Source organism: Bombus pascuorum, chromosome 11 (assembly GCF_905332965.1).
Source record: "Bombus pascuorum chromosome 11, iyBomPasc1.1, whole genome shotgun sequence".
Taxonomy (NCBI): domain Eukaryota; kingdom Metazoa; phylum Arthropoda; class Insecta; order Hymenoptera; family Apidae; genus Bombus; species Bombus pascuorum.
The window spans coordinates 11,831,435-11,858,162 of NC_083498.1; the positions used below are offsets into that span (position 1 = coordinate 11,831,435).

At 28.5% G+C, this 26,728-nt stretch overlaps 4 protein-coding genes across 14 annotated transcripts; 2 read left to right on the top strand and 2 right to left on the bottom strand.

Annotated features, from left to right (window-relative positions):
• Positions 1–61: 61 nt before the first annotated feature.
• LOC132912198 (KAT8 regulatory NSL complex subunit 3) lies at positions 62–6,583 on the top strand. 4 transcript variants are annotated; one of them, XM_060969412.1, is made up of 10 exons: positions 62–230; positions 474–798; positions 875–1,231; positions 1,303–1,888; positions 1,971–2,252; positions 2,415–3,107; positions 3,170–3,398; positions 3,498–3,533; positions 3,617–3,808; positions 5,336–6,583. In XM_060969412.1, exons 3-10 carry the CDS (start codon positions 978–980, stop codon positions 6,448–6,450), a joined length of 3,387 nt encoding a protein of 1,128 aa, XP_060825395.1. In that variant the 5' UTR covers positions 62–230; positions 474–798; positions 875–977; the 3' UTR covers positions 6,451–6,583. The 4 variants fall into 4 exon arrangements, with proteins under 4 accessions (XP_060825395.1, XP_060825394.1, XP_060825392.1 ...); XM_060969411.1 differs by having other exon boundaries at positions 65–230; positions 474–806; positions 882–1,231; positions 3,170–3,533; XM_060969409.1 differs by having other exon boundaries at positions 65–230; positions 3,170–3,533.
• Positions 6,584–6,715: 132 nt separating this feature from the next.
• LOC132912203 (nucleolar complex protein 3 homolog) lies at positions 6,716–10,181 on the bottom strand. 2 transcript variants are annotated; one of them, XM_060969425.1, is made up of 10 exons: positions 10,023–10,181; positions 9,576–9,841; positions 9,243–9,504; positions 8,871–9,156; positions 8,465–8,799; positions 8,020–8,390; positions 7,786–7,950; positions 7,350–7,707; positions 7,164–7,261; positions 6,716–6,998 (listed from the first exon to the last, which is right to left on the bottom strand). In XM_060969425.1, the coding sequence occupies exons 1-10, from the start codon at positions 10,026–10,028 to the stop codon at positions 6,791–6,793; spliced, it is 2,355 nt and encodes a 784-aa protein (XP_060825408.1). In that variant the 5' UTR covers positions 10,029–10,181; the 3' UTR covers positions 6,716–6,790. The 2 variants fall into 2 exon arrangements, with proteins under 2 accessions (XP_060825408.1, XP_060825409.1); XM_060969426.1 differs by lacking the exon at positions 10,023–10,181 and having other exon boundaries at positions 9,243–9,499; positions 9,576–9,680.
• Positions 10,182–10,432: 251 nt separating this feature from the next.
• Positions 10,433–24,426, top strand: LOC132912225 (glycerol-3-phosphate acyltransferase 1, mitochondrial). Of its 7 annotated transcripts, none has more exons than XM_060969471.1 (14): positions 10,433–10,740; positions 13,009–13,892; positions 19,333–19,451; positions 19,557–19,735; positions 20,763–20,912; positions 21,001–21,395; positions 21,478–21,901; positions 21,980–22,148; positions 22,219–22,403; positions 22,473–22,659; positions 22,731–22,954; positions 23,045–23,155; positions 23,227–23,419; positions 23,517–24,426. In XM_060969471.1, the coding sequence occupies exons 2-14, from the start codon at positions 13,831–13,833 to the stop codon at positions 23,726–23,728; spliced, it is 2,610 nt and encodes an 869-aa protein (XP_060825454.1). In that variant the 5' UTR covers positions 10,433–10,740; positions 13,009–13,830; the 3' UTR covers positions 23,729–24,426. The 7 variants fall into 7 exon arrangements, with proteins under 7 accessions (XP_060825454.1, XP_060825455.1, XP_060825458.1 ...); XM_060969472.1 differs by having other exon boundaries at positions 13,745–13,892; XM_060969470.1 differs by lacking the exon at positions 10,433–10,740 and having other exon boundaries at positions 12,287–13,631; positions 13,745–13,892.
• Positions 24,427–24,561: 135 nt separating this feature from the next.
• LOC132912072 (tektin-3-like) lies at positions 24,562–26,728 on the bottom strand. The gene is made up of 9 exons (XM_060969180.1): positions 26,681–26,728; positions 26,467–26,621; positions 26,106–26,357; positions 25,795–26,027; positions 25,609–25,718; positions 25,403–25,551; positions 25,125–25,347; positions 24,910–25,064; positions 24,562–24,826 (listed from the first exon to the last, which is right to left on the bottom strand). The coding sequence occupies exons 1-9, from the start codon at positions 26,726–26,728 to the stop codon at positions 24,616–24,618; spliced, it is 1,536 nt and encodes a 511-aa protein (XP_060825163.1). The 3' UTR covers positions 24,562–24,615.

Sequence of the window (26,728 nt, forward strand, 5' to 3'; positions counted from 1 at the left end):
CCTAGAATAGTTTAAAGGTTAGTTTCATCATAGAAATAATTTATGTAATAGGAACAATTATTTATACATATATGTATAAATTTTATATTCAGAGGTTTAATTTTTATATATATCATTTAGCAATTTTTTTATTATTGTTATATGTTAGCTCTTTGCGTTCGAGGACTTTTTCAGTCGGGCGAAGTAGCAACTCCAGATGATTTAGCGTATATGTGACGCGCGTCTTACAGGTAGCGTAAAATGATTTTATATACAAATTAACTTACAAAAACATTATATTCTAATAATTAACCTATACTTACATCTTTGAAAATATAATTTTGTAATATTAATTTCTGTATTTTTTTGTATGATAATTTATAAAGCATTTACCAAAATGCATTCTTGAATACAATTGATCTCATTTTTCAACAGTTCAAAATCAAGTTTATCTTCATTTGAGCTAATTTCACTTATGAAAGCCATTTTTTTAGGGCTTCTAAACTATAATACTTTTGCCATGATCGTCAAATCCAAACTAACATTAGAGATGTCAGAACCATAGTTACAGAGGGATTTGGGATTAAATATTTTATTTCCATTTTAAAGTGTAACACTTCACACCTTCTAACAAAGACCATAAAGAGCTAAGGAACCTATTTACAAACCAATACTGCTGTTTCATCAATTGGAGATGTTGAAATTTAACATAAATGAGGACTGTTGTCTCTCACTTGTCAATGGAGTTGTCACACAAAATGTGGTGGCAATTGAGAGTGGCCTCTCGAGCGCAAAGGGTTAGAAATAGTTTTGTGAAATGTTAAGTAGTTTCAACTTTTAAAAATAATTCATATTTGTTACTTACATAATAATCTTATTAATTTTTGTGATACAGATTCAAGATATGAAGTGATAGCCATATGAGGAAAACTATAAGTGATTACAGTGTTATGTCTTGAAAGAATTAATTATAATTATAAATATATTGAGTATAAGTAATGTCAACTTCAACATTAACAATGCCATCTACATCGATAAACACTTCTAGAATTCCAAGTCCCATCAGTGATACATTTGATGATAATCCTAGTAGATTAACTACATATTTACATCAGCTTGCTGGGTGCTATGAAACTGAAATTAATGTGCTTGCAAAAGATCATTGTTATGCACGTCCATGGAATTGGAAACCAGAGAATGTTTATGTAAAGCCAATAAAAAAGTTGTTTTTCTCAAAGAAAAATTTATTAACGTAAGTAATAGAAGTAAATTATAAATATAATTATTAAACATAAAACTACATTACATCTTTTTATATATTAGGGAAAAAGTTGCTCAGGATGAAGAAATTAATATAGAAGAAATTAATAACGAGCCATTAGTACCACCAATAGATTTTACTAGAGTTCGACATCAAATGGATGAATTACAAAGGTTAGCAAATTTTGCTAGACCTGATGAAAATGAAGATTGGGAAGAAAAGCTTGATAAAATTTTATGGACACCGGTTCAAAATCGAATATTCACCAAAGTTCTTAAAATATTAAATTCAGAAAGACTTACAAGATTAGCTAAAGTAGACAGTTCAATAGAACCAATTTATCGAAGAACATCAGTTGATACAGCAGCAAGGAGGTTTCGAGAAACATTAGCTTCAGTTGGGTGGGATTGGAGACTTGCACAATGGTTGCATAATTTATTGTTTGACCATCTTCCTCAAGAGTATCTTGGGATTTATCTTGATATATTACAATCTTTAAGACTGAAAATTCCTCAACTTATTGATAAAATGATTGCTATACAACCAAATATTAATGCAAAAACAGGTTCTATAACATGGGAAACACTTGGATCACTCCTTAAACGTACATGGGATCCAATTACTCCTAGTTTAAATAGTAATAGACTTGTAAGTATATTTTATTGCATAATTTATTATAATATTATTTTACATATATATATTTATTTATAGATAATTATTGGTATTGCAGAAAAAATTACCAGGAAATCCAATCTTAATAATAGTTCCTTCTGGAGTGGGATCTAGTATGTCTACAAGGCAACATAAATGGATTTCACAATTAGGAGCTTTAGGAATGGTTGTTACTGTTCACACACACTTAGGTTTAGCAGCTAATAGAATGACCATGATGGTATGCATTGATCAATTACTTCAAGCTACTAGAACTAAGATACAAGATATTAGAAGTGATTGTCCTGGTAGACCAATTATTCTTGTTGGATTTAATACTGGTGCTGCTCTTGCATGTCAGGTATAGCATTTATATGTACATATATACACATGATGTATAGTATAAGCATTAGTATAACGCATTAGTATAATTTACCTGAGCAAATTTATTAGTATAATTCGAAGTAGTTAGAAAACTTTAATGTGATTTGAGATATTCATTCTTATCTTTTGATATTTATAGGTAGCACAAATGGAACATGTAACTGCAGTTATTTGTCTTGGGTTTTCATTTCTTACGGTTGAAGGAAAAAGGGGTACACCTGATGATACATTAATGGATATTCGATGCCCAGTTATGTTTGTTATTGGACAAAATGCTACACTTGTAAGACCTGATGATATAGAGGATCTTAGAGAAAGAATGATGGTTGAAACAAGTTTGGTAGTGGTTGGAACTGCTGATGACCATTTAAGAATTTCTACTGCTAAAAAGATATCAGAGGGTATTACACAAAACATGGTAGATAGATGTATCTTGGATGAAGTCGGAGATTTTGTGGGAACTATTCTTTTGCAACCACATCCACTACCATTGAGATCAACATCATTGTCAAATTATGAAAATAAAAATAACAGAAAAGAATCACGGAAGCGAAGAAATTCAACAAGCAGCTCTGTTGAAAGTGAACCAAATTCTCCAACAATAAAAAAGTCTCGACCAAATACACCAATCTCTTCAGTAATATCTATTGGACAAAACACACAATCAGCTACGATTTCCCGAGTAGGAGCATTTAGTACGCAACAGAATATAATCGCAGTGAGTGGAATACATACAAATCATGTACAGAGCGTGAAACGGAAACCTCGAGTTGTTAATAACCAGAAAAGTCATTTTGTGGAACACTTGATAACATCTAGACTTTCCGGACAAGTAAGTTACAACCTTAATTTTTATTAAAAAGGAAGCATCTAATAATATATGCATTTTTTTAGCCAAACTCGGGTTCAGATAATGGTGGTATAACATTAAACATTGGGTCATTGGCAAGTTTAGCACCAATTGGACCAATACGTTTAGCTCCAGCATCATCAGGTCAAGTTGTATCTACACCAATAAAAAATATTCCTAAATCTTCGATTGCGTCAACTAAAGTGCCTAAAATTGTATCAACGAATGTACAGTTACAGAACATGCCAAAAATGAAAGCCATTGTATCATCAGGTAAAGGCTTTTCTAAAGTAATATCAAACAATTATAGGCATCTCAATATTCCTGACAAGAATGGAGATACAAAACTTGTTAACGTTTTAACATCGTCAGGAAATCAGATTAGAGTGAATACTTCAACTGCAGCAGGTACATTTTACATGAAAAATTACTTCTTGTTTCTTTTTATTCTCACATATTTTGTATAATATACATTTTTCTTTATTTTATAGCGCTGCACAATAAACCTACGATTGGTACATCAAATGGAACTTTATCAAATATTTTACAAAATGGTAAAACTTCTCTTACACTCACTACTAGTTCATCGTCTGCGCGTATATCGGCAGCTTCCAGCATTTTACTAACACCAAACAATTCTGTGGCAACTAATACAGCATCAACCACATCGATAATACCAAAAGGTAGAATATTATTATCTAATCAGCTATTAAATAATTTACCTACACCGTAATCGTTTTTTACTTCTTGATCGAATGTATATAATTTTTACGAACGAAAGGTACATCACCAATAAAAAGGAAATTATTAAGTTGATCCAAATTATTATTATTTTGGGAAGTTATTTTGAATACTAGAAATCTCGTATTTTATAAAATAACTTTTTAAAAATAGAACAAGCCTTAATTCTATTTTCCAAATTTTGTAACACAATTTCTATATATATGTATATAAAAATTATACAGCTGTAATATATATATTTGAAATATATTTAATATATTCATACATAAAAAACGTGAAAAGTGGAAAAAATATTGGATTGTTGAAATTTCAAAATAAACGATAGAAAAAGATTAGGATATTACACATAAATACAATAACAAAGCATAACATGTTAAATAGCAAAATAAATTTCTTAGTATTTAGCATATTTTTATGATTTGCTATTTTGATTTCAAAATATACATGCATCTTTATATGGAACCATGTGGATCATATTCATACATGCAAAAACAAAATGTATTGTGCATGAATATCATTAATATGATAAAATAAGTTTCTTATAGAAAATATATCCACTAAGCAAAAAAATCATTTTGTTCATATTTTTGAGACTATATAGATCAATAATAATGGATTTTAAATTTGATTTTAATTATGTTTTTTATTGTAGAATAATTAAAATAGTCTAATAAACCTAATAGATTTTATGTTTTCTAGCCATAGAACTTTTTTCTTATTTCTAGCTTGTTTGCATTCTCTTTTGCAATTGTATATATAGAAAATATTCTTTATATATTATTTTTATTATATATAAAAGTCATTAGACTAAGTCATCAGTAAATGTATGTATTTGTTTAGCATGTGATGTAACATGTGTCCAAACGTAGCATGTATTTATATTATTTTACAATTAATATAAGTTTATATTTAGAAGCATCTAAAATAATGTTGTAAATACATCACTACTATCTTTTATTTTGTGTTAAATAAATATTTTTCCATGTGATTTGAATTTATTTGTCTCCTTGCCCCAATCCTGTTTGATATTAACTGTGTCCAAGCAATTTGGAATTAAATTAAAGATATTACAACTTTTATTTCTTACATTTATCATTTAATGTTTTTTTATCACATATTTTACATTGTCAAACAAAATGTTATTTAAATATTATTAATATAATCTGAGAATCTTTTTGGTTTAAAATACATAAATTATAATTTTTATTATGTAATTACTTAATCAATTATCTATGTTATTTTTAACAACATAGATAAAGTGAAATTTAAAAACCAAATTTTTTATCACATATAATAGATTTATGCATGGTTTTTGTTATAATTATAACTAGTTTTAAAGATATATTCACATAACTCATGTAGAAAAAAAGATGTTTATTTTTACATGATGTTCATAACAACGCAATGAATATTATTTGAATTTATTTATATCTCAGAAAATTGTTCAAACATGTATATGTGTTTTATAGTGATGGACAACATGGCAACAACCAATAGCTCTTCACATTTGATGCTCAGTTCTACTCATTCCTTGGACACATTCAAGATGTCACAAATACCTCGACAAGTAACAACTTGTAATAACAATGATATCTCTCATAATACAGTATGTGGGAATATAATCATGGTTGAAAGTTCCCTTAGTACTAAACCTACTTGTTCATCCGTAATAGTACCATTAAGCAATCATAATTCAGGAACTATTTTACCACTGTCTAATAAACTAAAAGTTACTCAAAAATCGACCAAATCTATGCCAAAGATAACAGTCAATGCGTCTAATTTACAAAGAATTCATAAATCTCAAACAGTACAGAAGAATTCTCTTGTAAACGAGATTGACGATGAATTGGGAAATATATTAGATATACCAATAATTTTTGCAAAAGATGATGATAACTTAAACTCTATTGAGAAAAGTACATCTTTATCTCAGACAATGGCTGTAGATATTCATGAAAAGACTATACCTAAATTGAACAGTAATACCAAAGTTGTGCTCATAAGTAACAAGCAAGATAAGTTACAGCAAAGTAATAAATTTGTAACACCATGTACCCAAGCTGTTCTATGTCCTAATGTAGCTGTACAAAATTTAAATCATGTGATACTACAGACAAACCCTCAAACTTCCACTTTGTCTAAAACTAAAACTACAATTCCAATACAAACTCGTTCAAATCAACCCACTGTTAAATACACCAAGATAATTCTTGCAAAGAGAAGTTCTCAATCAGTACATCAAAATGATAAAAATGAACAAGTCATTGTAACAAAGACAGTTGACAAAATTAATGCATCTAAGTTGCTAAATTTCGATAAAAATGAGCATCGATATGCACAAATCGCGATAAAGCAAACGGCAAAGAATGAAGATAATATAGTAGATGAGGCATTAGAAATAGAAGATGCTATAAAAATGAATATTATAGAGCGTAAACATATACCTTTGCAAAGAGTTGACTTATCATCACAGACAAATGACAAGGCAAAAGAAAGTTTGACTGAAGTTAAATTAAATGTAACAAAAGAAGATAATTCAGAATGTACTGAAATCGATGATGTAATAAATTTGCAGATATAAAATGTTCTATCTTAATGGAAGATGTATATCTGTGCTAAAAAAACAATCTTTTTGGTATTGTAAATGCAAAACAAATGATAAATATTGTAGATACAGATATCCATTTTCTGGTTAAAAATCGTAATTACCCTAACATTTCGTTTTCTAATCATTTCATTTGAGAATATCTGTTTAATAGTTAAGATACTTGGCGTTGTAAATCTAATATGTTATTTAAAATAACAAAATGGTTATAAGAAGTAATTGTTACTATTTAGAAAATACGTACAGTGTTTAATGTTTTATATCAAATTTCGTTTTATTCTTACAATCCATTCTATAATTTGTGTTACATACAGTATTAACTATGACAAGCTTTATAAAAATCTATGTATCCATCTGCAAATAATTCAGTATTATATATAGTATTAATATATTCTTTGAATTCACTATTTATAAAATGATGGGTTGTTATTATTCTCTTAGCATTTGTATTTTTTGGAACTGGTACTGCTGGTTTAAATACGACACCAGTAGGATCAAATTCAGTATAAAGTTCTTCTGGAGAACTGGAACAAATAAAGAAATATATTCTAGCATAGCTCATTTATTGCTTGTGAGCAATGAAAAAATGTGTTATTGCAAGATATTTTATAATGAAGGTCATCGGATAGCAGTAAATCACCAATATAGAAATATGATTGTATTAAATATAACAAAAAATTGAAACCTACAGCTTAGCAATTTCTGGAGATAAACTGCCTTCACCTGTTGGTGGCACATTCCAAGCTATGTTTTTTGCCATCTTTTGTACAATACTGTGATAATGTCGCTAGTAATGAAAGATAAAAGTATGTTTAATAATAATTAGTTGAACTAATTAATATTAAGATTATATAACTTAATATATGAATATATACTTGTAAAGCTGTAAGTTCCCATAATGCTGAACAGTGTGCATTGCAATACTCAGGTTCCTCTAGCTCTGCTTGATAAAAACCATCTCCAGTCGTACTATCAGTATCCAACAAAATATCTAGCATTTTTCCAAGTTGCATACTTTGCTTTATAATACCGAGAATGCCAAGTATCGAATTATGTTGCAATTGTAAGGCTAGAATAGCTATTCTTTTGATAAATGCTACAAAACGCCTTTGTGTAATTCTTTTTCTTCGATGAATTAGAGCTTGAAGTAAAATCTTTATAAGAACTTCCATTTCTATATGAGTCTTACCACAATGAATATTTAGTAAATTTTTGTATAAATGTGCATAAAACCTGTATAAATATAACATGTGATTATAAATTTAATTTTAGTTTTTTTATTTACGATATTTATTCTTTTTCAATACAAACCTGTAAGGATCAAGATTTACTGCTGAACCTTGTCCTGATAATATTGTAAATACACACTGAATACAATGTAATTGATCTTTCAAATTTAAATTACCCTCTTCCATTAGTTTATCTATGGCAGTTACTAAATCTTGATAAAAATCTAAGTTTATGCATTGTGCAAATCTGTAATTGAGTGTTGTTAGATATCATATAATTTTATATATAATTAAATTTAGTAAAAATCTGTCATACTTTGCTAATCCTTCCAAGCAAATAGATAGAATCTTACTATTTGGAGCTTGTTTTAAAATTCTAAAATAAATTGTAAATACTACACTTGTTATTTCAGTGAGTAATTTTTGTTTAGTTTGCTTATTCTCTTCTGCCTTAGTTTCAAGTAATTCTTTCTCTACTTCTTCAAGTTTCTTATTTTTCTTCCTTTCACGCTTACTTAAGGCAAGAATTCTTTGTTTATGAGACGTAAGCTTTTTTTGTTTAGTCTCTTCTTCTTTTTCTTTATCTAAATTTACATCTTTTATACGAAGTGATAAAAGTACTGATAGAACCTCAGAATGAACGGAATGAGCTTTTAATTTTATGTATTGGTTTAATTTGCGTACTATCTAAAATATTTATTAATAAACATTATATTCCTAGAATACAGGTTAAATGAAATACAATAATTTAAATGTCTCACTTTTAAAGATAATTCAGCGCGTTTGTCTTCCTTGAATACTTGGGAAATGCATTTTAAGACTTCCTGCCTTATAAGCTCATGTTTATTATCTAACAATGGTATAAGAAAATTTGCTATATTAATAGAATAGTTAAAGTAGGGATGAGTTGTTAGAAGATCACACATGCATGTTAATGCAACTTTTCCTAGTTCACTTTCTTGTTCTTTTATTTGTCGTGTATCTCCCTTTTTTCTTCTTAGTATATTAGTCATTTTTTCTAACTTTTGTAGATAACGTTTATAATATCTTAATAATGTAGCTTCATAATTTTGTAATGCAAGTGTTTCTTTCTTTACTAAAAAGAAAGTAAAAAACCTATAATTTCTACAATAATCATGATATTTACATATTATTATAGGTACATACATCTTACTCCTTCTTGTTGAATTTGAAGAATTTGATAAGATGGCAACAAATCTTTGAAAATTTCTAACAAAGAAATAGTTGCCAATTTTCTTACGGTAATATATACTTCTGGATTGGTTTCTTCCATTAATTCTAATAGTATTTTAAAATTATCACATTTAGTTTCTGGTGTTTCGAGAAGACTGCTAGATAACAATCCAATTTTTAAACGTTTAGATCTTAATACTTCTTCACGAAATGCTAAAAGTTCTATCATAGACACAGGTTTCATATCTTTATCTTCATTCTAAAAAAATTAATATATGTTAATAATATTAATACATGAAAAAGATTTTTTACAATAGTGTTTCATAAATTTCAATGAAATCTTACTTGAAAATTGAATTTTATTTCCATGTTATTTTTCTCTATATTATGTTCTTCATGAGGCATGTTTTCATTAACTTCTGCATGATTTTCTTGAATTATCCTTTTTTCTATAATTCCATTTTGAGTTTTTATAGGAAGTAACATACGAACCTTTTTCGTACCTTCTATCTCAACTATTTTTGATATACTATTTTCATATCTATCTTCCAATGTGTCATTACTTTTCTTTTCCTTCTTATTATATTTTACTTTATCATCGCCTGTTCTAAAAAATATACATATCATTTAAATTATTTTGAATTAAAATATATTCATTACCTATTACAATATTCATACTCATTTAAATGTATTTGTTTCAACAAATTATATGATTTGTTAGAAATGGCTTCTCCTAAAAAGTTTAAATCATCTTCTTCGACCATGTTCATCAGATCTTCACCCTGATCACTTTCTTCTTCTTCCACAATTTCTGCATGTGGAATTATTTTGTTTTGAATATGTTTCTTCATTGGTTTATGCCTCTTTGTTTTAAGTTTCCCTTGCCGTGTAAGTTTGGTTCTTTTTTGATTACTTCTTTTAACTGCACTGATCTTTAGTTTTTTCTATTTGATTAAGAATTTAAAAAATACATAATTATAAAATACAAAATTAAAAAATACAGAATTACATAATTAAGGAAATATTTTTTATTGTATTTAAAACAGATGATACTATATGACATATACATGTTCATAATTTAACAATTTTATTAGTTCTAAATTAAGTAAAACTATATTTACTTACCGCCATTTCGCTGTAGTTTTGATTACTTTAGGCTACTTCAAATGAAAGTATTTGTTAAATTAATTAAACAATTATTGTTCCCTTACAACCAAAAAATCATTCCTGTAAGATATCCTAAGATAACCTCTTAAGTTACACGTGTTGCGTTGTGTACATTATGCACGTAGACGGGCCATATCTTTCTAACACAATTGCATGTATATATATATATATATATACAATACATATACAATACATATATATATATATATATATATATGTATTGTATTAGAAATAATAATCTTTTCTATATGATAGATATTAAATTAATTTTAAATAAATGACTTTGTCTTTATGTAACTTTTACGATTTATTGAATAATCTTCTTATTTGAATATTTTATTATTATATCTTCAAAGTCAAATATACATGTGGTTACAAAGCATGTCACGAACATGGAGCGTTTATAATTAAAATATTTTATTAAAAAGACTTTAATACAAATTAATAATACAAATTACGTTTTTATTATAGTAGTGAACCTTTAAATATCTAACATTACATTTTTATATACAATGACTTTATCATATACATATAGTTAAAAAAATAGGTTAATATGTATACAAATATGGCATAGCGTAGTGGCGTGCGATATCGTGCATATTGTACTTTAGTATATTAAGTAATTATTGTAATATTCTGTGTTAATATAAAGACTTTCTTTATATATCGATATCGGGTAAGTTATGATTTTTGTAGTTATCAATTAAACTCAACGTATTTAACAAATTAAGCTTATGTTTTGTAAATTCTACTAAGATCGTAATAAAGATGAGGTGGACTAGACTACTGAATGAAATCTGAATTTTTTAATAATTTATTGTAAATATTATTATAATCCTAAAATAAAGTTAACAATTTTTCGCTCCATCTATAAATCTTATATGGTTATACCAGGTTATATATTCATATATGTGTGCATGTATGTATGTTAGCCTGCATACAACTTTTTACATATATAAAAAACAATTTACAACAAGTAATATTTAGCAATATATTACATAATTGCTATTATGTATTAAATTACATAATTATATATAAACAGATACATGTAAGCACGCGTGCGCACATGTACGCATACTCAACAATATGTTATTAAATAGTTAAAAATACCTTAATAATAACGATAATACACAATAAAAGAAAAAACCACGAAAAAGCACAAAAATAATACATAGAAAAGGAGGTAATGCTTATAATTAAATGTTGATAAAAATTGCCATTCCTTTCATGTGCTATTTCCATCTTGTGAAAGTAGCGCGCATTACAAAAAAGAAAGTGTGTAACAATAAGTCACGCATGAAATCATTCTTTCGTAAGTACTTGAACTACCAATGAAACTCCCTGAATATACAGACAGAGAATCTTAATGCACTCTTACAAATTGATGTACAATAAAATCCAACACTAAACGTTAATGGCTTTCAATAGGATTAATTTATGAGTTGCATGGAACTAACCGGACCTTAGGTCACACCGATTTTACAGCTCAAGATGCTGTTTATCATATAGTGCATCGTGTAAACGTACCGAATACACATAAAACAACATCGGGTGTCTTTTTATTTATAAATTACATCAGCACTTAAAACATGTAATTGTTAAATTTCCAAAAATTTTTCACCGAACTAATATGTGATTATAATAAATCAGTGTGCATGAAGTCATCCCAAGTGTAATTTATGGTATATGTTTTATTTACGTAATAAAGAAAGTTCGAGTGGCGGATTTCTAAACGATATTTTAATTATGTCGTAATTTGAATAGTAAAATTATTGCGAAGATGCTATTGGCCGCTGTAGAGTAACGCCACAGATACCCTAGCTATCGTATACTATATCTACAATTTTATGGAGGATTATAATAGGCGTTATGTAATATTTTCAAATTTTAATCTTATCATTCCTAAATTAACATTAATCAGCAACTATGTTTTATGGCAAACAGAAAATCAGTACCGTCAAACTGATTATTCTGTGTTTGTTCAGTATATGTATGGAATTGTGTATCGACCTTTGCGGCAACTATGTGGATAATCCAGTGATTAAACTGGAAGCGGATATATTTTTTCATTGTTTTCTTTGTAATATTTTTCTGTACATGAACATTTATCTGATTTTATAAGAGATAATTAATATGATCTTCGTTATTACGCTTTTTCACAACAAGTGGAATTATACTTCTCTTCGTAAAATTCGAATTGTTTCGATTAAAATTGACGAACGTCATTGGAATTAAGGTATCTCTTCCTACACGCATTAACGAGTTAATTTTCCACTTTTAACTCGAATCTTAATTACAAAATGAAAAAATATACACGAAGATGTCGAGGTTGATTACATCTCATAAAATACGACATATGTCCTTATAAGTGTCTGTTTGTTCATTTGCAGCGGCTCAGAAAAGTATTTGGATACTTGTCATCGAAAATTTTTACGCATATTTTATGTATTATATAAAACATTTTTAAATCTCAGATCATCATGATTATACCAAAGTAAAAGTAAAATTGAAATAGAAATTACAAGATGTTTATTATGAATAAGTATGTATTTAGCAAAAAATTAATATACATATGTACGTAATGCCATGAATAATCGATCTAAGTGCATAATTAGTGTCAGAGATGTCCCATATCTTTAAATATTGAAGTTTATTGACGTAGTGAATGATCAGTTGTACAGAATATTTTGTAGCTTTTGTGTACATTTTCAACTTTGTTTCAAATTTTACTAATATAATTACGATAGTATATCTCGCTACAGCGTTAATGAAATTTCAAAATGTTTCGTATGGCACGTATAACATATTCATAAATGTTTTCTGTATGTATCCAAATATTTTCGCAACTCATTCTATTATTCTTTGCCATTCTCATAAATTCGTGGAAATAGATATTATAGACCATAATCGATGATAAAATTTCATTGCATGATGTTCGTTTCAGGTATTATCATTTCTCTTTCGTTCACCGGTCAGTTTAATTATCTTAATATAGCTCTGGAACATCAGGAATCTTAAGCAGGCAGTTATAAGCTATTGTTACTTCAATGGATCGCGATCGCAAGCGAAAAATTCGTAAAAAAACTATTAAATTATTATTTTAGTACAATATAGAATTTACATTTTCCAGTAGGAAAAAAGAAAGAAAAAAGAAAAGAATATCGAATGAACGATTGCCATGTTGCCTTCAAACACGTATACCGTTTGAAGTTATTTGTAGAAAGATAAATGCTGCGGATTATCTACAAGTTTATGTAATACTAGATATTTAAATTTGGTCTTAAAACCATATTTCTGTTGTTATAACATACCGAACATCCTAACGTACTATATCGTTAGCTAAGCGAGTCATTGAACCGTCGTCAGCGTCGTATATTGCCCGCAGTTACTTAACGTGTTGCAGTAGAAAATCGGCGTTTGCCGCGGCAAGAGTACAGCTTTTTGACAAAAATTCTAATCGACAAATTGTGACAAAGCGCAACATTCACAAACGACGCCAAGATAATAATCATCGAATTAATTGAATTTATGGATCTCGATGAAGTGATCTGTGAATTTCCTCTCACGGTAATTGACGTGTTGGATCAAAGTTTGCACGACATTAACATCCGTGATCAAACGAAGTAGATAAATGGTGATTAAAAGCATGAAAACGAGCAGTTGATCATTTACGCTTTTAGGAACAATCTAAACGAGAATTGTAGCATTGTTTTGAAGTCTTGGTTCGGTGAGAAAAAGAGCCACGCGGTCTCCCTCCACACGGAAAATGGGTGGTCTTATTGAATTTTTCCTTTTTTTCGGAGTCCTCTTCTATTTCTTCAACTTCGGGTAACGTATATTTTCTTTGTTACTGGCATGCACGCTATGGAATTGTTTCATCCTGTAAATTATCTTCTTCCGTGTTTGTTTCTGCAAACCTAGTTATTCATACGTATGTAAGTTTAACGATATAAAAAAGAAGAGATCCATCGACTAAATAAAATCGACTAAATCTAATTAATTTTATCGTTAATCTTGAAACTTTGATTGGCATCTTTGTAGAAATATTTTTAGAATTATTTTATTATAGAACGATCATTGAATAAATTGTAGAATTCGGCGTATTAACGATAATATAATGAATCACGATGGATGTGCAACGTTGTTCAAAATTTCATTACGAAGAAAGAATAACAAAAGTAAATTATCGTTACAGTAGTACGCGTTGTATAATTCAATCAATCATGCTCTTGTATTGCTCAGTAATATGATTAAAAAGATAAAACTTTAGTGTCTAATGAACACCATAAAGAGTATTATATTTTAAGTGTTTTATATATTTTTGTATATTATTTATATCCATTTCTTCACTTTCAAATTTTCTATAAATGCATAAAAATATGTAATATAATAACGACATGTAATACATGTAATTTAATTATTTAATCAAATGTTCGCGTTCGTATTAAAACAGTATGAATAATGTAAAAGCCGTACAATTTCGTAATACGTATTTTTGTGAAGATATTCCGAGTTTTATTACTCAACTTTGAAAGTTATTTCTTAGATCTTTAGTGTGATTTATCTCTCATCTTTTTTTGCTAACATTTTTAATTTAAAAGCATAGTTGCGAAATACATATATATGCTGGTTATTTGGAATTTCATTAGCATATTACACGAGGCAAATCAAAAAGTATAGAAAAGATAAAACACATAATCATTCGTGCGTAGTTTATTATAATTCTGATGAATTAATCATTTATTAATCTGTATGTTTCTGGACCTTCTATCTTATCATCATGGACTTTGACAATTATAGTAAAAAGAAATTGAAATAACCTAACCGGATTATTATTACTGGATCTTCTTATATACATCTAACATTGGTATAACATTTACAATATAATGCGAGACTCGCGGAGCAAGGTGCGACATTACCTGAAAAAGTAGCCAAAACTATGCCATCGTTGAATTACTATTCGATAATATAGTCCATTATCAACATAGAATTAATTATTTATTCTGGAAACCTATGCACTATTCTTATAACAGTGCTCGTAATATTCAAAATAGTAAAATTACTTATATTAAACGTGAAACATAACGTTCAATATTTATTTATATAACCGACATACGATACGTCCATGTGTGGCTTTAGGTGCAGTTTAGATCATGTGGCAAGTATCTCTTTTCTCGAGTGGTATAAGATTTGATTGTTTCGTAAGCTTATAATATTCAACCTTCTGGACAATAAGTTTCGCGTTACGTTGCACGTTATGATTTATTTAGCTTTGTTACTTTAGATTTGTTTTATTCAAGACGATTTTTATACAGAGTGGATCAGCTAAATGATCTTGAACATCTGCCTTATCTGTTGCTGTATGAAAAATCTTCTCAGGACAAAGTTATATTATCTCAGGCGATACGTATAACTGTGAAAATTGTAAATACAGTCAGTTTAAAAAATGTTCGTACAATAATTAATTTGAACAAAAATATTATAGATCGTTTAATAACAAAATTTAAACAAATAAGAAATATGTACTTTTTCTTACAAATTCACAAAATAATTTTCATAAAAAAAAAAAAAAAATGGGATATCTATATCCTTTGGGGAAATATTAACAAATACCTAGAGGATGCGATGAAACGATGGATATCTAAAAATATAAGTGTAATAAATATTCGTATAGTCACGGTTTAATAGGAAAAACTAATAAGACAATATCTTGGAGAGGAAATCACTAGGTTTAATTATATTAATACCTAATGGAGCTTTCTTTCGATTTTATTATAGTTTGAAACCGTTGTGGAATTGAATTTATCAAATTGTATGTTGTTTACTTGAAATATTTTTTCCATTTTTCTAAAAGAGTTCCCCCAAATCATTTCTTGATGAAATATGATAATTACAAATCTGTTCTGTCAGGTGGCCCCGTACATTTTCTATAATATTTGTATTTGGAGACTATGAAGCTGCTTTTAAATGTTTCCGAACATTATGTAAGATTCACGCTCGTGTATTAGTAACATTATGCTTTGGTTCGTTATCTTACATCATGATGAAATTGTTGTTCAGAGTTATTTTTTCTGCGCTTTACTGTAGATTATTTTTTAAAACATCTACGATGTATATTTTATCCTATGAAGCGATATCCTGTACGGATACTTATTGTGCTTACAGGGTCAGACCGAATAACATGTAAAAATGAGCACAATGTGATTCCTTGTGTAAAAATAAGAAAAAAGTATAAAATAAAATTTTTTCATTTTCAGTTTAGTTTTCGAGAAAATTAAGTTTGAAGATTTATCAAGTATTCTTGAACATGGCATATTTCACGTGTTCCACGCTCGTTCCACGTGTGAAAATAAGTTGAAAATGTAGAATAAAATGTGTCAATTTGCGTATGATAAATTTCCAAATAATTTTTCCTCGGAAACAAAGCTCCTTATGAAAGAATTTTATTCTACATTTTCGACTTATTGTTACGCTTTTACGTGCCCGTTTTTACATGTTCATCGGTCAGACTGTATAGCGTTGCCATTTGTTAGATATTTATTTATACTTTCGGAACAGAAACGAGTATCGCAATTTTTTTCCTTTTTCGAAAATTATTCTGGACTTGTAAGAACATCTATACAGGGCGTTCCGTTTAAGTAAGAACAGTGGAATATCTCATAAGGGGTTGGTTATTAAAAAAATGTTTTAACAAAAGTTGCTTGATTCGAAAGATGACATCTTCTGGTTGAAATTATTTCTGACAGATTAGAGTAGTGCAGGGATTTTAAAGTTAACTTTATTTTGTTAAATGGAATCATATATTTTGTAATACATTAGCCATACATCTTGGAATTGTCTATAAAAAGGTATTAATCTATTTATGTCGAAAAACTATTAATCTGACAGATATTTTGGTTTTAATTTGTCGTATGAAGAATGTTTGTCTTTGTCTTTTATACGTTAAAACGTAAAGATAAGGGTATCTCTTCGCATCTTTCCTTGCCTTTCGTACGACATTACAGACATGTTAGAAGTATCTGCTAGAGTAATAAATTATCGATGTAATTAGGTTAATACTTTTGTATAAGAAATGCTGAGGTGGATGGATGATGTATTAGGTAATATATGATATACTGCAACCTTGGTCGAATGTTACCATTTATGTATTATGATATATGGTATCAACATGATGACTATTCAGCACATTATTGGATATGTATAAAGACAGTGATTAAACAGAAGATTGTGGGACTGTTGGCTGTTTGACCTCTTTCCGTTAAATTTTTATCAATGGGATAAACTAAAATATACAGCGTATCATAACGAAACAACAACGCCGGAGAATATCAAGCAAAAAATTGTAGCTGCATGTACATCCATAAAATCGCAGGAAATAGAAAATGTGCATGAAGAATTGATTAAAACAAAAAGCAGAGCAACGAATACCGTTGGGTTAAAACGAACCTGTCTCCGTTAGCCGAGGTTCAAAGATTCCAACTATGTATTGAACCAAAGAGCCATCATTTTGAGTATCTATTGATTATTATCATATATTTAGCATATTATCATATATTATGATTAGCATATATTGAGTATTTTCTGCTATCCTATCTATTTTAAATAACAGCCAATGCTTATCTTTGGATATCAATCTTTAATTCTTTTCAGACACAAATATTTCAAGATTAAATAATCTGAATAATATGATTGTTAAAGTCATTGAATTTCTTTTTTTCACGTTCTACAAGAATATCGAAGACGAATATAAATAAAAATACTAATGGCTCTGAAATCTCGTATAACAAATGACCATGAGAAAAAATTATCCTTACACGTGTGTCTTGGGATGAAATGAAATTTTGTCTTGAGAAAATTTTTCCTATTGCAAAAAATAAGCCAAACATGTAGGTGATGCAATTTAGATGGTCTACCCTTTATATGTAGTTATGAAGAGGGTCCTTGAATTTTTTCCGATTGAATGTAAATTCTTGATGATGAAATGGTGAAAGATCGTAAATTATTATATCAAGAGGCGATAACCGATGTGACATCAGCATTGTGATGCTGTTCCCTTATCTGTATCAAAATTTCTTAATCCATTAAAGACCGCTCAATAGTTTATCATAATTTTATAAATACTTCCACTCTTTTAAATTTCATAAAATTGTAGAATCCAAATGAAAGAAATAATGACGAAGAAAATATTAAGCGAATCCTTGGAATTCCTTTTCATAGTTACGATTTTAATGAACATAATTCGACAATGTAAAAAGAAAGTTGCAAGTGAAATTTTACGCTAACCCAACGTTGGTTCGTAATGGATTAAGGCACATATTTCTAAATATATACATTTATAATTTCTAACTGGACTGATTTTATCATCAGTTTGTTTTACTTCCATCTACAAATTAAAGTTTAAAACATTTTTTCTAAAGAATGTATGTTCATATATATTTATTTATTCACATACATTTATTTCATATACATTACAAGTATTTTTTACTTCTTGACAATTTAAAGAAATAAATCCATTATACCAAAAATCATGAATGAAAAATTCATTAATAAGCTGAATAGTAAAATGGCATAAGTTGAATTATAATAAGCTGAAAGATGAATAAATGGTTGTAATTTCTTAACTTCACATAGCTGCTTTGGTCTTCGTTTTTTGTTTTTTTATTTTTTACGTATTATTGAGAAACTTTATTTATTAGTATTAATTATGTAATTATTATTATAATTATCTGTTTTGTAACAAGCTGAGAAATTCTTTTATTAATATATTTTTATTTATCTATCCTTGAATCATGTATGAATGTGCTGATACTGAATTTAAAGCGATACGTTTGTAAAAAAGGAAATCTCATCCGTTAGTTGCAATTTCACTCGACTGCATCGATCCGTTAAACGCGTTGGAAATGGAGCGTAAATAGTGCATGATTGCATTAAAAACCAACAACCCTGAAATTATGTTCGTGATATACCAACATTATGAATTATATTTTTATTATGATTTCATTCAGTAATATTTACACAAGTTTACATTGAATTATTTTTATTGAAACCATAATGTTGACTGATGTTTGATCAATCCCTTTTCCAAAGCTTCGAGCTACGTTCTACGTTATACTATTTTCCATAGAATTTACTTGCTTTAATATAGATTTTACCAAAAATTATACTGCGACCTTTAATTACCATGCAGTAAAATGTAATAAATTCTATGGAAGAAAATTTCTTTGCACTTCATAAAAATAATATTTTTAAATAGTATCTGTAATAACAGGGCTTCCAGTATGATCGATATAGTTGCAACACGTTTGCAAGAAGTGTATGCAAAATGGAACCGCAGAACGGAGATAAAGCGAGACCCAGAATCGAGTACAGCTCGGTTTTCAATAAAAGGTAAGACTTTCATTCAGTGCATAAACGATGTAAAATATATACATTTCTATCAAAGGCAGAAAACTGATTAAGAAAGGATTTTAATCGAATATTCACATGGTTTAGAACTTCGGCGAACTGGTCAACAAATGTATAAAAAAAAGTTACAAGACAAGGAACAAGCAAGAAAAGTTCGGGAAACTTCTTTATTTCAAATCAAAGAGTCTGAACCATTAATCCCTACTGTTGCAGAGAGCTCTTTATTTCTACACTATTGCTGCAGCAATTGCACTCCGTCATCTAGAGTAGGTTCTGCATATATTACATATTCTTTAACGTTGATGTAAATGAAAAATAAAATGATTTTATTATTCGTTCTTTAACAAAAATATTCAACGTACCGCTTATATCTAGTGTATGTTTAATGTGCCATAACTTTCTCATAAGATGATCGCGTAACCATTCTTTTATTTAGTATAGATTTTAGATCATTATCTAGAACCATTTGTAATAAGTATTTTTCAGTGGTAGCTTGGTTTATATGTAGTGTTGTTTAGAAAATTCGTAATATTTTTGATAATCAATATATTTCACCCTAAATTTGATAGTATTAAAAGAAGAGTATTATCTGTGGCTACAAAAAATATCTATATCTTTATGTGATCTTCAATAAAATGAAATCTTCTGATAGTATATTTTAAATATTAAATATTGTGCAAAAAGACGCGAAGCTATAAGACTAATTACTTACATAACTAATGTAGTTACATAACAAGTTTATTGATATTGATATATTATCCATTATGCAAAAGTTTCGATGCGTAATTTAGTTATTGCATATTGTTGCACATACCACATGATTTTTGTATACCGTTTAATATAAATATGAAAATATTGCATGTAGCGGTACTGGTTTCTCTTTAATATAATTAGATAAAAGAAGTCATATAAAGTGAATTGCCATATATATTCATCGAATAATGATAGTTATTAATGAAGGCCACATATGTATCTCTGATGATAAAAATTGATCTTCCTCACAGTTAAATTAATCATTTTATTATTTTGATATCTATGTACTAAACATCAACGAAGTTTAAATGTAATCGCTAATATATGAATGATTATTACTGTTAAATAAATTTCACAAATGCGTAATAATTAAAAGCAATGTTTATTAAATTATTAATTACGCAACTATTATTGTGGTGGCAACATGAATATTAAGGAAATGTAATATATAAAATACATACAATTAAAGCATATCGATAAATAATTAGAGTATAAGCTTTTACTAAATATATTTTTTTCATTTAATTATATTTCTTACAGAATTCATTAGTAAATATTGTTAGTAAGCAATATGCGCCTTTTGGTACAAATGTTCTATTAATGGAGTCACATCAATCGCTATTCCATAGAATATTACCTCGTGCGATACGCGTTTGTTCTTTTAAAGAACACGATTATTCAAGGGATTCAGTAAGATATAAATCTTAAAATAATTACATTTATTGAAGTAAAAATTTAATTTTATGTCGATTTTGCACATAACTTTTCTCCTTTATAGATCCTAGAGAGTGATAATTTAAAAGAAGCAACAAAACTGGTTGCTTCTGAAATAATTAAGGATGAGGGTTGTAGTGAAACAGTTGCCCTGGAAAAAGCAAAAGAGAGAGCCAAGACCATACTAACACAAATGGAAAGCAAACCAAACAATCTTTTCATTAGACTTACAGCATGGATTACTTATGTACTGTTCCCATGTTTTATACAATCTGTTATAATATTACCATCTCAAATAGAAATGTTAAAGAAAGCAAATGAGACTGGTCTTCCTGTGATATTACTTCCTTTACATCGTAGTCATATGGATTATTCTATAATTACCTTCCTTCATGTAATGTATGGTATTAAATGTCCATTAATTGCAGCTGGGGATAATTTAAAAATACCATTTTTTGGGTATGTTATAAATATATATATAGAGTATTAAATCTTATTACAATACCATGTTATTATTATCGAAATTTTATGTGTCAAACAGGAAGCTTTTGCGAGGTTTGGGCGCATTCTTTATAAAACGTCGAATTGATCCTGTCATAGGCCGCAAAGATATTCTTTATCGTGCCATTCTTCAGACATACATAGTGCAAAAATTAAAAGAGGGTCATATTATAGAATTCTTTTTAGAAGGTACACGTACAAGAACTGGTAAACCATGCATGCCAAAAGGTGGCATTTTGAGTGTCATTCTTGATGCATACATGGAGGGGATTATTGAAGATGCAATGATAGTACCTGTCGTACCAAATTATGAACGTCTTATTGATGGGAATTTTGTTCAAGAGCATCTAGGTCAACCAAAGAGGAAAGAAACATTTATATCTACAATGAAAGCCATGTTTTCTACTTTATTAACAAATTATGGAGTTATGAAAGTTGATATTTGTCAACCCTTCTCACTTAAGGTAAGATATTTAAATTCTTTTTAATGTCATGGATGACATTTATCACTAAATTTCATAATTTTATTGCTTTCTGAAAAGGAAATGTTAAAGTCTTTCCAAAATCAATCAAAATTGAATGGAGTAAAAACACTTCCTGTTGAAAAGCCTTTAAAGTCTACAGTATCTAGCTCATCGCTATATGGTACAGATGTAGTTGCAGAAGAATACCGTCAACTAGTTGACAGTCTTGCGCGGCATGTTGTGTATAGTAAGGATAAAACACCTCTAAAAGCATTAATTTGTTTCTTTGTTCAATGTTAATGTACAATATTTTTTAGATTGTAGTCATGCAATGCCAGTAATGTCGACTAACGTTGTTGCATTCATCCTTCTATATATATTTCGAGATGGTTGTACCTTGGATGAATTAGTTGAAGCATTTGATTTCATAAAACAGCAGATAGAACGTCATACTAAAAACATTGCATTTTGTGGAGAAACTATTGATATCGTAAATCATGCTGTTAGTAAGATAATTATGTTATAAATATTTTATTATGATAAAAGAATATATATTGACTCATTCTTTTAGTTAGACATCTTAGGTCCAGATTTAGTAAAACTAGAAAATCAAAAAATTATAGAAACAGCTGATAGTCAGCTAACTCAATCAAAATTCGTTACCGTAATCCGTCCTATGTCGTTTCTACCAAATGTAATCGAACTATCTTATTATAGTAATACAGTGGTAACATTTTTTGCTGTGGATAGCATAGTGGGTAAGAGAACATATCGTTTCATAAATTATATTAATTTATTCAATTTAATAATTTGTTTACTATATTTGCAGTAACAGCTTTGTATGCTGAATTACAATCACAAATCAATGATCCTATAGCTATTGCTCAAAACAATATTATAGTGTCCCAAGATCTTTTGGTAGAAAAATCACTTAAACTTTGTGATATTTTTAAATACGAATTTATTTTCTGCAAGCCATGTCAGGAATTAGAACGCGTCATTTTAGACACTGTAATAAATCTCTCACATAAAGAGGTTATTATTTTACAAGAGGTAGTGTATACTTAACATAAAGTTATTCTAATAGGTTTATTATTGTTTATCACTATTACTAATAGGTTACTCGTATAAATTATTTGATAGGAATCTTATTTAGAAGAAGAACTATGGAGTAAAAGATTTGCAAAAAATTTTGATGATAGTTCAGATGAAGAATATCGTAATAAGAATAGCTCTAAAAGTATTCGGTACAAAGTAAGTTACTCTTTAATTTAGACATATTTTCTAATAATGGGATTGTGATATAATTTAATTGTTTGTTCTAGTTAAACTTAATATCGGAATATGCAAAACATACGGAATATCTTCACACAATGTTGCAACCTTTAGTAGATGTTTATACTTTTACTATTTTGTCTCTTAAAGGATTAGTAGGTCAATCGCTAAGCGAGAAAGATTTAATTCAACATATTTTAAATGACATAAAGACGAATGTAGATAATGGCATAATAAAATACAGTAAGTAATGGCAAATAATTATATTTTTATAATATATACATATATGTACATATATTGTATTATAAAGTAATGTATCATTAATTTTATTTTGATATAGGTGAATGTATATCTATTGATTCGATAAAGAATGCCCTCAAATTATTTGAAAAATGGAATATCTTAGAATGTTATCCACAAGAAAATGTTAAAATTTTCTACCTGAAAGATGAATATGATACAGACTCAGCTGTAATGAAAATCTATGATACAATAGCAGCTTTCAGATGGACTAAAAATATAAATGAAAACAAAAAGATGATTTTGAATTAATGTCTATAATGTACTACTTTTTTATATCAACGAATAACTTGCTATGAAAAACTTTGTAAATAATGGTTTACAAATAAGAAGTATCACTTAACACGTTTGTTTCTATAGTGCATTAGAACAAAACATCCATCACTGATCAATAATTGCGAATTTTTTCATCCAAGCATGCTAAGTATAATATATCTATTAAGTTGTCCGAAAAGTTCCTTTAGTTTCATAAGGTGATAATAGATGAGTAATAATTCTGAGATAATTTCTGTTTTATATTATTTTATTGAATTAGGTATGATCCATTTCGTTATATTTCTATTATGTTCGTGCATAATTCAATAAACTAATATAAAACAAAAAACATTGTGTGTCTAAATTTCCTTATAAAACGAAAGAAACTTTTCGTACAACCTAATATTTATCCCACATGTTAAGATTATATCTAAATTAACACATACATATATGATACTGACAGCAAACGTGTTAATCCCTTTATACATTAAAAAATGTAGGTTAAATATTTATTGCTCTGCGTAAATAGTTCTAAAATTTATAGCAGAAACAGAGAAAGTTTAGATTTGGGTTATTAACTATATGTAAGAATTCAATAGCAGAATGGCTAATGTGATATTACAATATATTAAACATATTAGATTTATTTCGTTAATAAAGTAATCTTATGTACTATTAAATTCAGTGCTAATAACTTTTTTTGTTAATGTTAAAAGCAGAGATATACTTAAAAGAGTAAAAAGCTATTTTTATTACACTTTTACAAAACATCGAATGATAAAATAAGTTTTTTTATGTATGATATTATAAAAAAGAATAAATAGAACAAATAAATCACATCGTCTTTGATATATTTACAGTTAGAAACGTGTTGCATATATGATTCAAAACTTTATAACTGACGCAATCGGATAACTTCTTCGCATGCCCATACACTTTTCCCTATCAATAAATAATGAATCAACTTTGGATTTTAGATCACTTTCTAAATTAGACCTAGTGCGTAAAAGTTGTTGATGTTGTGCTTCAAATCTTTGTAATTTTAAATTCATATCATGTATCATTGTATTTATTGTTTCTACTTCCTCAATCATCCTACGTAAGTGGAAATTTGTTTGAAAATTTAAAGATGTTTACGATTACTATCATTAAATTTTACATAAACTTCTTGACTATACCTAAGTTGAGCATGATCTTTACATAATTCTGCAGCTGGTCGATGTATTCTGCTTTCTAATCGAGTATGTGCGACTTTAAGAGCAGAACTTTTATCTGTGATGGCTTTTTGCATTAATTGTAGATTTTTTTCAATTGCAAAAATTTCTTGTTGGATCTGCAGTTGCATACATCAATTATATAAAAAAAGTTTAAAGATCACGATAGTTTTAATTACTTTATGTAAATGTATTTGTAATTTTTCTTTTGCTTCAAGCATTTCTGCAGCTCTCCTAGCTAATGCATTATTTGTATTTCCCCATGCTTCCCACATCTCATGACCAACTGCATCTATCGCGACTTCTATATCGCTTCGTAATTGATTAGATTTCTCCCGTTCTTTTTGTGATTTTTTTACTATATTATTGGAAACTTCAGCCCATGATTCGGCTTCTGTAACACTTAAGATATACGAAATAAATTATGATCGTAAATCACAGTTTAATATGAACTTACCTTGGGTCATATTTTTCAATACCACCGTAATATTTTAATCCACGACTGAAATTGTTCATTTGGTGACAAGTAATATCAATTCCAAGTGCAGTTTCTTTATTTTTTATATCAATTTCTAACTGATTTTGTACTGCTCTACTGTTTGTAAGCTGAATATAAAGCAAGAGATTGCAATGATTAGTATGAAATTATGATTTTCTACTTACCTGATTAATACATTTGTCCGTAAAGTGTTCTAACTTATTTTGACAATTTCTGACTACCTCGACCTCTTTTAAAAGAGCGTGCTCAGCTTGGTCATGTACCAAATCAGAACCTGTATTTTAAAGGATATAAGATATTTTATGAACGTTGGTGAGATTTATTAATTTATGGAGATAAATATTATAAACCTGTCCTAGCTTCACGATAATATAAACATTCCTGCGCTATGTGCAGTTGACCCTCTAAACTTTGTATCGTTGTTTGTAAGTTTCGACGGCACTCTTGCATTCTTGTATTTTCTATTATTAATCTTTCCAGTTCTGAAGCCACTTCGTTTCTCCAAAAAGTAGTATCCGTAATTCTTTCTCCCAATTTACGACCGCTTTCAGTTTGGCCATTCTGTACTTTCTCATCGGTCTCTCTAAAATTAGATTAATTATTGTTTGTAATGTATTGTAACAAAAAATATATATATAACAAAATATTATAATCATTTTACCGCATCATTCGAACAGTATCTGCTCTTAAATTTTCAGAGAAATTTCTGTTGCTGTCAGATTCATTATAAAGTTTTAGCTGATTCTCCACCCATTCGTATGGGCCATATCTTGTAAAAAGTGCAGCTCGTGCGGCATGTGCAGGATTTCTATCGAAACCAGTTACCAGATTAGGAAATCGTAACGGTTCCGTAGCCATTCCTTTTGGCATATAACAGGTATTAGCAAGTAAATTTGTCATAGGTTGTGCAGGTCTGAAATAATTATAAAAGGACAAATAATTTTTCAAGATAAACTAACAATAAGATACAAGCGATTTAAAGTGAATTTTCGAGATTGAATGGAATTTAATAAGAATATTACAGTGGAGATGCTTCTACGATTTCATATCCTAAAGTAGGACGCCATGGATGTGGTTTTGGAGTTTTGTGAAATTCTCCAACTCTAACCGGAATCGGTGGACCAATAATTTGTTCCATACATGGTAGAACACCCACCGTAGTCCATGGTTGAAGTTGCTAATATTAAAATAGTAAATTAGTAGCATAATTTGTTATTTAAATTCACGAGTACAAACCGAGTACATAATAGTTCCTTGTTGTCCCTCAATTTTAGTACTCTCCAT

Bases quoted from the DNA above. Each gene is read 5' to 3' on its own strand.
- LOC132912198 (XM_060969411.1), top strand. From the start codon at position 978: ATGTCAACTTCAACATTAACAATGCCATCTACATCGATAAACACTTCT. The intron at 3,534-3,616 runs GTACATTTTACA...TTTATTTTATAG, and splicing joins GAATACTTCAACTGCAGCAG to CGCTGCACAATAAACCTACG. The intron at 3,809-5,335 runs GTAGAATATTAT...TGTGTTTTATAG, and splicing joins CACATCGATAATACCAAAAG to TGATGGACAACATGGCAACA.
- LOC132912203 (XM_060969425.1), bottom strand. The intron at 9,157-9,242 runs GTAAGATTTCAT...TAATTTTTTTAG, and splicing joins AAATAAAATTCAATTTTCAA to AATGAAGATAAAGATATGAA. The intron at 8,800-8,870 runs GTATGTACCTAT...CTTTCTTTTTAG, and splicing joins TCAACAAGAAGGAGTAAGAT to TAAAGAAAGAAACACTTGCA.
- LOC132912225 (XM_060969471.1), top strand. From the start codon at position 13,831: ATGGGTGGTCTTATTGAATTTTTCCTTTTTTTCGGAGTCCTCTTCTAT. The intron at 20,913-21,000 runs GTAAGATATAAA...TCTCCTTTATAG, and splicing joins ACGATTATTCAAGGGATTCA to ATCCTAGAGAGTGATAATTT. The intron at 23,420-23,516 runs GTAAGTAATGGC...ATTTTGATATAG, and splicing joins TAATGGCATAATAAAATACA to GTGAATGTATATCTATTGAT.
- LOC132912072 (XM_060969180.1), bottom strand. From the start codon at position 26,728: ATGGAGAGTACTAAAATTGAGGGACAACAAGGAACTATTATGTACTCG. The intron at 26,358-26,466 runs GTAATATTCTTA...TAATTATTTCAG, and splicing joins ATCGTAGAAGCATCTCCACT to ACCTGCACAACCTATGACAA. The intron at 25,348-25,402 runs GTAAGTTCATAT...GTATATCTTAAG, and splicing joins ATTGAAAAATATGACCCAAG to TGTTACAGAAGCCGAATCAT.